The sequence below is a fragment of the Budorcas taxicolor genome, chromosome 21 (assembly GCF_023091745.1).
Source record: "Budorcas taxicolor isolate Tak-1 chromosome 21, Takin1.1, whole genome shotgun sequence".
NCBI classification, from domain to species: domain Eukaryota; kingdom Metazoa; phylum Chordata; class Mammalia; order Artiodactyla; family Bovidae; genus Budorcas; species Budorcas taxicolor.
In genome coordinates this window covers 45165327-45177846 of record NC_068930.1, presented here as the reverse complement: position 1 = coordinate 45177846, position 12520 = coordinate 45165327, and the positions used below count along the sequence as shown (strand labels likewise).

Sequence of the window (12520 nt, the reverse complement as noted above, 5' to 3'; positions counted from 1 at the left end):
AATCCATATTTTTTTACTGGATGTTAAAAATGGACACAGCCCATTTCTCATACCGTCAACGGCGCTCACTTGATATTTGCGTTAGTTATTGAATGTTTATTCTGAAGCTGTGCCAAATTCTATGAAATTACAGACCCTGTGCCTCAAAAACTTTTGAAAACTTACTGAATTTGAGAAATTAAGCTACCCCAACAATTACATAGAGAGCATTTCTTAAAAAACATCCTATTTCACAACAATTTTTATTGAACTCAAGTGATCTCATTCTTAATGCCATTAGGGAATGCCCTAGAATCAAACCTTACATTCTTTTTCCTTGCATTTTTTTTGGCTTAAGGACAGAATTGGCAAGATCATTGAAATGTACATTGAGACGATCTGACATAAATATGTATACACTGTCGAAGAAATCCTCTCATCTAGTTAATTACCACATCTATCACCTCATACATTTTTATTTTTTGGTGAAACCTTTTGAGTTCTACTCTTTTAGCAAATTCCAATTATATTATCCACTGTTGCCACCTTGTTATATATGACAAGCCACTATGAAGAACAGTGTGGAGATTCCTTAAAAACCCGAAACAGAACTGCCAAATGACCCAGCAATCCCACTATTGGGCATACACACGGAGGAAACCAGAATTGAAAGAGACATGTACCCCAGTGTTCACTGCAGCATTGTTTATAATAGCCAGGACAGGGAAGCAACCTAGATGTCCACTGGCAGACAAATGGGTAAGGAAGTTGTGGTATATATACACAGTGGAATACTACTTAGCTATAAAAAGTAACATACTTGAGTCAGTTCTAATGAGATGGATGAAACTGGAGCCTATTATACAGAGTGAAGTCAGAAAAAGAAACACCAATACTGTATATTAACACACACACACATATATATATATGGAATTTAGAAAGACAGTAACGATGACCCTACATGCAAGACAGCAAGAGACACAGATACTTTTGGACTCTGTGGGAGAAGGCAAGGGTGGGATGATTTGAGAGAATAGCGTTGAAACATGTATATTACCATATGTAAAATAGATGACCAGTGCAAGTCCGATGCATGAAGCAGGGCACTCAAAGTTGGTGCCCTGGGACTACCCAGAGGGATAGGGTGGGAAGGAGGTGGGAGGGGGATTCAGGATGGGGGGACACATGTACACCCGTGGCTGATTCATGTCAATGTATAGCAAAAACCATCACAATATTGTACAGTAATTATACTCCAATTAAAATTTAAAAAAAGTGTACCAGGTTGGTAAAAGAGACCGGTAAAAGATTATGAACCTACATTGTTTAAGAAATGCATTATAGTTTTCACTAAGAAATTAACTGTAATATTTACTTTTTATTCAGTGTTATCACTGATAAGGGTCAGCAATGAAGTAGGTATGTTGTAATTAAAACAGAAACGACAGTTACTGCCCTATGGGAAAATGAAGTCGCTCAGTCGTGTCCGACTCTTTGCGACCCCGTGGACTGTAGCCTATCAGGCTCCTCCGTCCATGGGATTTTCCAGGCAAGAACGCTGGAGTGGATTGCCATTTCCTTCTCCAGGGGATCTTCCCGACCCAGGAATCGAACCTGGGTCTCCTGCATTGCAGGCAGACGCTTATCGTCTGAGCCGCCAGGGAAGCCCTATGGGAAAGGTCTACTTAATTGTTTGTCTTCATGGAATATAAAATAAACAGGCTTTCCCTTCAATATGAGAGCCCAATCTTGTTCAATTGGGCACTTCTACTTTCAATGCAAATCTATCATCTAACCACTTAAGCTCCAGCACATTCCTCCCAAAATATATGAGTCATATTGATATAAAACACTCAGACCTGTTTAACATTTATGTACAGTATATACATTTGAAATGATAAAAACTGTCCTAACCAAGGAGATAGTCCTGAGACACGATGGGACACATGTTTTCAGCACACGATGTTACACTGAATGGAAGGGTTTCATACCTTAGTGAAGGAGCATGTCCTCATGTTGGCCAAGTGGCACCAGTGGTAAAGAATCTGCCTGCCAATGCAGGAGATGTAAGAGACTCAGGTTCAATTCCTGGGTCAGGAAGATCCCCCGGAGAAGGAAATGGCAACCAACTTCAGTATTCTTGTCTGGGAAACCCCATGGACAGAGGAGCTTGGCAGGTTACAGTCCCTGGGGTTGCAATGAGTCGGACACAACTGAGCGACTAACACAAAACCAAGGAGTGCACAGAGTGTGGAACATGGATAGAAAAGGATGACCCAGAATCTGCCCAGTGGTCCAGTGGTTAAGACTTCACCTTCCAATCCCTGGTCAGGGAGCTAAGATCCCACATGCCTCATGGCGAAAAAATCAAAACATAAAACAGAAGCAATTTTGTAACACAGTCAATAAACACTTAAAAAAAAAAAAGTCCACCAAAAAAAATCCCACAGAAGAGTGACAATAAACAAATACTTCGTATAAGGCTAAGAATGAGTAAGGTAGTCTGTTACTGGAATATAAGGATTAAACTATGGGCTGTAAGAGTGTTAATTAACCTAATATTTTTTAGTCTTTTAACTGACTCTACCTTATCCAGATTTTTCACTTAAATAATATACTTATTCTGCAAACTATTATTTTACATTAAGGAAGGGATAGATAATTTTAACACAGAATATCTCAGAACAGCTCATTCAAGAGAGGTTCCTAAACGTTAGCCAACAACTGCTAGCAGGATCTACCAAATGTGGAGAGGAAAGGATCTTGTTATTTACCCAGTACTGTCAGAATCTTAACCTTGTTAAATCCTAACAAGTTACTTAGTTTATAAAAGAGCTTCACACTTAGTAGCATAAACATATTTATTTACAAAACTTAATTATATGTGTCATGTTTTTGTCTCTGAAGCCTTTAAAAAAGGGAAATTAGGCTGACATAAACTATCACATATCTGGCATACACTGTAATATGTTTAGCAATTTGAAGGTAAAAGTCAACATGAGAACTTGAAAATGGGATCTCTTCAAAGCAATTCATATTTTCCTAAACTGAGAGTAATACATACTCAAGAAATCCATCAATATGTTTTTATGTTTTGCACTGGATCACTGAGAGCATAAAACCTAGTTTAATAGCTTATTGTAAAAGTAACAACAAAGCATGTGATAATCACTATATATATATACATATGACAAATTTATAAATAGGATCTTGTTCTAATAATTTTCTTATAATGACTGAATGTCAAAGCCCACGTCACTTTGTCTTTTACAGTTTTAAAAGGCTTATCTTAAAAAAAAAAACTTACCTATGACACTCTCCTTTACTGTGCATTCAGTATTGGGTAAAAAAGTTTTAGCAGCTTCCATATAATTAGGAGAAAAAAATTATAAGAAGCTCGAAATGATGTAGAAGCCAAAGTGAATTCTCAGATCAGTAATCAAATGAAAACTTTTTACTTGACCCAAATAGCGTCTAATTTATAATATGGAAATTAAATATTACAAAGTATAAAGAAAGTTAGAAGCTAATTTCTGACGAGATATTTTAAGGAATCTTTACCCTAAATACCCTAAATAACAGTAAAATGACTATGTACAAGAATAGTATAGAACTGTATAAAATGCCTTCAGATGAAGTTCCCACACCAAAAAATTTTTAATTGTTTAAAAAAAATGAATAGAAAACTAAACTAAGACCATTAACAGCAGACAGGTTAAGAGGCAAATTTATGGTTTTTCTTGATATTCAGAGTAACAGAGAACAAGCGTGAAAATACATGGCATTTAGACAATTGAAATACTTAATACATATTCACATTTATAAAGGTTTATAGCATAATTCCTTTTAAAAAATCAAAGTCAGTAAAAACTCTGTATTGGCTATAACAACAGAAGAAAAACAATACCAACCATGTGACATGGGAACACTGCAGAAAATAAATAACCTACAGGGTTCAGTGACATACCTTCAAAGATTAATCTAAAACCAAACTGATGAACATCCTTAAAACCAGAAAATATTTTCCAATATGAATATTTATACCTCCCTTTAAAACATGAATATCCCAAATTATTATTTAAACACCTTATCCCTAAGGCCCTGTCTACAAATAAGAGGAACTGAAATACTGTTTTTACTTGTAGCCAACACAAGCACACTGCCCCCTATCAGCAGCCCCACCTCAAAAGCATGTGAGCATTTAACAGCTTTAATTATGACTGTAATTAAATGAATCCAAACTACAAATAACCAGAAAATAGCTTGAATTAGGTTTTCAGGTTTGTACTGATTTAACGGCTTTTAGAATTTTATAAAGACTAGGTAGGTTAACAAATAAAATGTCCAGTTTATCAACACATTTGGAATAAAACCTGTATGGTGAGTTTAAACTTCTTTTTGGATAACTGACCCTTTAATTATTTTTGATAATTTAATAGAATTCAACACAAGACAAAAAAATGCCTTGTTTAATGTTTTAAAACCTTCAAGTTAAAGTTTCACTTTTAGTAAATGTAACAAAACAAATTATACTAGGACTATGTTTTATATTACCAGTATCACACTAATCCTGTCAATTGTCTTTAAAAATATCAGTAATTTACAAATGTTTCTCAGAGAGAATGAGAATACAATGGCTGATACCTGCTTTGCATAGCTAGAAAAAAATGTGCTTAAAAACAAGTAATTTATCTCTCATACGATTTACTTTGCTGAAAAACCCATTTATATTAGATAACAGATTAGGGACATTAGATCGTTCCAATTTCTTCTTTTGTAAGAGTACAGATATGGTGATAAAACTGTCAGATTATGTATCTTCAAATTGTTATTACATAATCTTTTATTTCTAGGTATTCTTTGACTTTTAGAAGAATTAATAAAGTTAAAAAAGAAAGGAAATATAAGAGTTTATATTAATAAAAGGATATACAGGGACAGTTAATTCTGCATGGTGAGATTAGCGTGGGTTTTTCATTCTTTGTAGTTCTTATATATTTCTACACTGTTTATATAAACAGGTATCTTTCAAAAGTAAAAAATACCTATATAATGTAATGGTTCCAGCTTACCTATCAAACAACCATACTGATAATAAATAACTGTTAAATAGCCAAACCTACCAAAAGGCAATCCACAGAGATCATTCTATTCAGATAACTTAAACTCTGGATCATATACACTGTGGTTTAACACCACACATGGGATACAAAGAAAAAAAAAATCTTATGATTAAAGCCAAGGCTTTAAAGAAGACACTTAAGAGATTTTCAACTATATTTAAGACTATGGAATGTCCATAGATTCTTGAGTATTTGTGCAATTCTGCTTTCTTATATAATACATCTCTTAAGGCATAATCTAACAGCAGTGTGGATCTATTTTAATATAATTCAATGATCTAAAAACATTTTTTAACAACTAATTTAGTGCCATCCTAGAAGAGGATACATATAACACATACTCCAAAATATATGCCTTTGATTAAAAAAAAAAAAAAATCACTCATTTAGCTTTCCTACTTAATGCTTTAAAATAAGTAATAATTTGAAAATTGCATAATTAAACCAGAAAAATCATTGTGGCATCCTATAGCTAATCCTAATTTACATAAAGTGAGCACGTTTTCTGCTTATATATAGCATGTACTATACTTGAAGAAAGTCTGTACAGCCATTCTAAAAGTATTTATATTGAGGTTTACAAAGCATGTATATTAAGAAAATAGAAAAATATTAACTTTCACTGGTACACCTTAACAAAAAAATCCTTTTTAGCTTAGGTGGCCAAACAATCCTTTATGTTCGTATTATAAATTTTACTGGGCCAAGTTTGCTCAAAGTGATGATGGAAAGATTTCTGAAACAAAAAGTATCAACAGCAGCTTTTAAAGAAGCATCCCTTTGATCAAAACAGGTAATGTCAAATGAAGTGAGAATTTCCTTCTTTTTCTAATCTTAGAGTGTTTTTTATGGCGAAGTCCATACTTTCTTGAAATTCTTTATATGTACTAGTGATAGGAAGAGCTAAACAGTTATCACGCTTGTTTCCTACAGGAAAATCCATATGAAGGCACTCAAGTGATGGACTGGGTTTAAATCCAGCAGGTGGAATGGACTTGCAACCGGTAGCAAAAGTAAGAATGTCTTCCATTGTTACTGTAGATTTACCATCTGAAAAGGATACCAGAGAGAGAGAAAAAGAAAATATAAATAAATCCACATTATATATTGCTACCATCATAGACTCTTCCCCAACTAGACATGTTGAAAGGCAGAGACTCCCACGTTAACAGTAAATGCATAAGAGGCAAACTAAAGTACTAAGTCAAGTATAGTAATAGGAAAATGGTATATTAGATTCATGTTTATTCGAATCTCAAAGTAGGACTCATAAAATCATTTGGCTGACCTACTCATTGTATATTTGAATGACTTCCTTAAAATAAAATTATACAGTCCAAGAGGTTCAGTAGGTTTTAAAACACAATCTTTTGGGGATATATACAAACAATTTTAAACCACTTCTAGATCACTGTTATTTGATAAGCTATTTCAAAAAGGCAAACAGGAAAAATTAGATGGTATAAAACATCCCAACAAGCTAGCTGAAAAATTTTCAACAAAAAGTTAAACTTTTTTTTACACCATATTAAACAGAATGAATTTACACTGCTAATGCTCACCGATAAATATCATTACCATATTCTGACCAATTCATTTTTGGAATAATTTAATTTGACTTAAAAATTTTAGACAATGAAGTAGATGACTAGCTTTGAAGCAGATGACTCTCCTATGCTGTGGCAATCACCCATATATTTAAAATTTTCTAAGAAGATTGACTATCATCTCAAATTATTGAGACAGAAACAAGTGAAAAATAAACTTTATAATCTTTCCTTATCACTTTCAACTGTCATATAACTTGGTTTTAAGCAAGTTTTATAAAAAAGTATTGTAGTTATCAGATGAAAGTCTTACTATGAAAAACAAAACTCAAAGAAATAAATATCCCAAAACAAAATTTTTAAGTTAAATGAAAATAAAACATCTACATACCCTCAACAGCCTGTAAGTAACTATTCCAAAACCCCAAAGTCTGTACATCAGACAATGTGTGTACTGTAAAAAGATCACTAAGTATTTTTGCAGAAAGATTCTCAGGTTTATGACAGAAGATATGAAAAAATGCTTCTGGGTAAGTCTGAATTTTCTCCAAAACACCAAGAGTTTTCAGACCCTGTTTAAAACTTAAAGAGAAGAAAAATAATGAGCCAACATTCATACAAATATGTTTGGAACACATATTTCTAGCTCATTTACAATTATATAATTAGATGTGAGAAAAAAATATGGACATACTACTGATAATTTCAAATCAATAAGCCAATGTATTAATATAAAATGAATATATTACATTCCTACAGTATTTATAGAATAGTTTTAAAATTGAGCCAATAATTTTCCATTAAGAGAAAAAAGACATCTAAAATTTAATACTTCAAAGTTAGTTAGTATAAAATGAAAGATTGCAAAGAAACTAAATTTTAGCCACACAAAAATTCAACTTTTGTATTGCTAAAAAGAAATTAACAGAGAAAACAAAATATTTTTAATATACATGATAAAACACTAATTTCTCCAGTTGTACTAAAAATACAAATCAGTTTTCTGGAAGAACAATCCAAATACACAAAATATAAATGTATTATTAAGAAAATACAAGTAACAAATGAATTTTTAAAAATGTACATTCTCACTAATAAGCTAAGAATGGAGATACCATTTTTGCCTATCAGACTGATGAAGCCTTTACTGTGTCTCTGATTTCCCTAGCCACCTCCTCAGGTACCCTGCTACATGGATTCATCTTCCAATCTATAAGCTCTTCCTCAACAGCACAGCTCTTTCTCAAGTGCTTATCTTTCCCATTTTTGAATGAAAGGAAAAAAAATTAATCCTATTTTCCTTTGAGATGATCTACGTGAAAGACTTATCTACATTCACTGCCTCCCCCTCTTAATTTCACATGCACCTTCCCTCCTCTCCTTTCTGTATCTCAGAGTAACTGCCCCAAGTTCATGAATGATGTATGGCACCAGACTCCTGGCTTCCCCTTATTTCTCTGGCCAGACCTTCTGAGTCTCTTACAAAGCTTCTTCTATCTTTGCTTTCCCTTAAATGTTACTGTTTGTTCCTCATGGTTCTGTAACAAGGCAAATTTCTCTTTCTTCTTGCCATATCCCATGATTTTGTTTAAGCAGGTTTATGTGCATTACTATAAAATCTATTATTTCCAACTCAGAATATATATCCAACAGACTGCTGGGTACCATATATTCTAAGTACCCAAACTTATTAAGTCCAAAAGAAAGCTAATTACCTGACTACCAAAATCAGAACCATAAATGACAATTAATGCCTCCATTACTATTAGTAGAGATAAATCTGAAAGTAATTCTTAACTCTTCCTTGTTCCACTCCCAACTACCAAGTTCTGTGAATGTCCTTTTCTGAAATGCTTTTGGTTTGTTCATTTCTCCACACATCAGTTACCACCTTATTGCAAACCACCTGCAAAGGAACTGTTTCTAGCAAGCGTTTAAGTCTCTAAGTTGATTTTCCATGTGAACACCAAAAAAGATATCCACATCCTATCCAGAACCTGTGAATGTGATCTTATTTGGAAAAAGAGTCCAGGCAGATGTAATTATGTTAAGGATCCTGAGATCATTTTACCTAGACTATCTGGGCTTATCCTAAGTCCAATGATAACTGTCTTTATAAAAGAAACACAGAGAGGAAAAGCGCATGTAACACTGATTCAGAGATTAGAGCTATGTAACCACAAACCACCAGAAGTTAAAAGAAGCAAAGACTGAATTCTCTTCCAAAATTCTCAGAGATCCCTGTCAACATGAGGACTAGGACTTCCAGCCTCCTCTATGGGAGAATAAATTTCTGTTGTTTAAAGCCATCAGTTTGTGATAATTTTTTACAATAGCCACAGGAAACTAATAATATACACAATGTCTATGAAGTCAAAACTCCTTAACATGACTTTTAAGGTTCTCCACAATACAATCCTTGCCTGCCTTTCTTGCTTTTAACTTTTACCTTACACTTAACCTTTGAAGCAAATTTCAGCCCAACATTTAAAATTTTACTTTCAATTAAAATTAAGTACTTGAAGCTTATACAGAAGCCAGGAAATAAGAGAAAACCATGAACTGTCACTTGAATTTAAAAGATACTGACATTTTGTGTTTGTTTGCTCAGATTATTAAGAAAAACATTCACTCAACTAAATCTGTCCATTCACAACCTTCCCTTCTCTCCTACAAAGAAAACTACTTGAAATTGCTATTTAACCATTCTGAATTTTTACTATAGCCTAAATTTCATTTTAGTTTCATTATATATATATATCCCTAAAAAATAACTAGTACTGCTTTGTTTTAAAACTTTCCATAAATGGCACCACAATGTATTATTATTTTTCAGAAATTTGCTTCTTTGAGAGTAATTTTTTTCTAATTGTTATATAATCATAGTGATTACTACATTAGGAAACTAGTTCTAGCACTTCTGGGAAACTGTACTGAATTTCAAAAAGCTTTTTTATTGTGTCCTGCAAATTTTTGTGTTCATTTAATTCCAATTTAGCTTCTATTTAAAAAATTATACTAATTCTTACTTTTTAAGTGGTTACCTCAAATTTTTAATTGGCATATTTGAAATCAAAAGCAAATCAAGTATTTACCTGCTTGCTGAACAACACAAAGACCCTGGGACATTTGCAACTTCAGTGGCTCTCTACGTTACTCAAACATTTTATTTCACCTTGTATCATAAATCCCCAAATGAAACATTAACTTTTTGTACAGTTAATATTTATTCTAATATCAACCAATTTCTTTCTTTACCATTCCTTGTCACCTGCACATCTCCCTTTTAGAATCCTTTACCTCTTGTATACAGTAACCTTGCTACACTCTTTATAGAAGTTCTAAGATTTTAGTTGGAACACCAGGTAGACTATAAATGATAATTTTAATTCTTTGAATCTTTAATTAACATTCACTTATTGCTTTAATCCTGTAGCTCTACTAGGTCTTCCAGCATATTATAGAAATGAAGGAGGTAACTACATATATCCCAGGCTTGACATGGCCTTAAGAGGAATGCCTGTCACACTATTAAGGATAATGTTCACTGAATGTTTACTAGATAATCTGTACCAGGATATTTCAGATTGTCAGTTTAAAATTACGTACAAATGTATCAACTGCTTTTTTTGCATCTATAATTATATGATCATTGTTTTTTCTCCTTTAATCTATTAGTGGAATGCACTAAAGCAACATTTATTTTTTGATACTCAACTTATCTTGCTTCCTTTTATAAACCCTCCTCAGAATTGTTAGTTTTTTGAGGTTATGTTGCTAGGTACAAATAGATTCAACACTGCTGAATTCAAGAGAATTTGACACTATTAGGGTCACTTAAAGACAAGGCTTTATGAAAAAATAATTAGAATTTTTCTTTCTTTTGCTTTGAAGCCATCTATTTAGAATGCAATTTAGGACCCTCTGTCTTCTAATCCAAGAGTCTAACTTATTTACATGTATTATAATCTCCTATATATTTATTCTTCTCTCTTATGATTTCTTTGAACATTGTTTTTCCTTGCTTGTTTTTATCCCTCTTTTTCTGCTCACTCTATGATTAAATATGTTTTACTGCTACCCCCACCCCTATCAAACTGGTCTGAAAGTCACATACTCTTCCTGTATTTTAGAATTTTCCCTTTAAAGATACATAGTTGGTTTAACAATCTAAAGGTAATTAATGCTTCTCCACTACTACCTCAAGAATACAAGTTTCTTAAAACAATACAATGACCCTTCTCTTCTTACACATTAACTTTTTACTAGTATTTCATTTTAACCATTTCTTACCACAACTTAGTTTTTTTTGTTTGTTTTTTTTTTTTTTTTCCTTTTTAATAGCTAATACTTTTCTTTCTTTCCTTTTTATGCCTTACTGCTGTTGCTTGTATCTTACTTTCTTTCTGGGTTCAATTTCTTTCTTCCTTAAGTATATATTTTATTAATCTCTTTAGGAAAGAAATAAACCTGTCTCAAAATGTCTTTATTTCCTTCTTTCTCTTGAATAATAATGTAACTAGCTCTGTGAAGTTATTATCTTGGGTTATCAGTTTTCAGTGTTGATTTCACTGAAAAAAAGGTTGCCAGTATAATTGACACTCCTTTTTACAATGTCTTTCTGCTCAGAAAACTTTGCCAGCTTTTGCTCAGTTTCATCACAAAGTACACTGCACTTCAGCATATTAAGCCCTGTGAACTGTGGAACTTCTTAAGCAGCATTTTCTATGATATTGCCCTGCCTCTGTTTCAATTCTCTTCTATCTTTAATGAGAAAATCCTATTTTTTCTTCCAGATCACCAGTTTTGTCTTAAATGGCCTAGCATTTAACAGTCAGCAACTTTTCACTTGCACGATCATTTTTGTTTCCTTTTCCTTGTGGGTTACTTGAATACTTTTTTAGATATGGATAATACTCCATTTTATCTATATAGCATTTTGAGTATATCTTATTTTTATAGATTTTTTTAAAAAATGTAATAATTTACTGATGCCAGTAAGTATAGAAACATTACTTCCCTTCATGTCTCTTTGCCTTTTGCTGTTTATAATTTCCTAAATATTTTATATACATTGTGAACCACATTAGAAAATGTTATGATTTTCACCTCAACTATCAAACATAATTTAGCAAACACAAGAGAAGGAAGCATGCTTTCATTATTCTTTCTTCCTTCCTGATGTTCCAAGATCCAGTCTTTAATAATTTTCTGTCAAAAAAATTCCCATAGACATTCTTTCAGGGTAGATCATTGGTGACAAATACTTTTAATTTTCCTTCAGATAAAAGTGTCTATAGATTTCTTCTCTCGCTGTGTCCTTGCAGAGATCCTTAGCTGGTTGGCTTTCATCTCTGTACCTTTCAAAAATCTTCTTAAGTTTGTTTTATAAAGAGAGTTCAGGGTTTTTAACTGCTGTTGTTGTTCAGTCACTAAGTCATATCCGATTCTTAGAAACACTATGGATTGCAGCACGCCAGGCTTCCCTGTCCTTCACTACCTCTCCGAGTTTGCTTAATGTCCACTGAGTCAGCGATGCTATCCAAACATCTCATCCTCTGTCGCCCCCTTCTCCTCCTACCCTAAGAGTGTCTATTTCACATTATCTAGAACTGGATGTCTATGATCATTTTACAACTTAGGAACACTATCTGATTCATTTCACACTTAATGTTTTGGGTCTGTTTTTGTTTTAGATATTTGTAAAAACACTTTTCTTGGTTTCATTTAGTTTGTCATGTTATTTAAATCCTTGATATGCTATTCCCAATACCTGTTTTCAATGGTTATGTGTTTTGTCTTATTGAGAACTCCTATTCTTTAGCGATGTGACTTTACCAATCCCATTAGGCTTGAGCTATAGCAATTTCC

The 12520-nt window shown here is 32.9% G+C and overlaps 1 protein-coding gene and 1 long non-coding RNA gene across 2 annotated transcripts in view; one reads left to right on the top strand and one right to left on the bottom strand.

Annotated features, from left to right (window-relative positions):
- LOC128066372 (uncharacterized) overlaps window positions 1-12520 on the top strand; it is a 45517-nt gene that overhangs the window by 800 nt on the left and 32197 nt on the right. Inside the window, exon 2 of the long non-coding RNA XR_008201215.1 lies at window positions 6036-6115. This is a non-coding gene — a long non-coding RNA (uncharacterized LOC128066372). The remainder of the gene's footprint in view (window positions 1-6035; window positions 6116-12520) is intronic.
- Window positions 5902-12520, bottom strand: part of G2E3 (G2/M-phase specific E3 ubiquitin protein ligase) — a 71425-nt gene continuing 64806 nt past the window's right edge. Inside the window, exons 14-15 of the mRNA XM_052659392.1 lie at window positions 7041-7231; window positions 5902-6152 (exon numbers count right to left, since the gene is read on the bottom strand). Coding sequence (XP_052515352.1) covers window positions 5902-6152; window positions 7041-7231 — 442 coding nt within the window. The remainder of the gene's footprint in view (window positions 6153-7040; window positions 7232-12520) is intronic.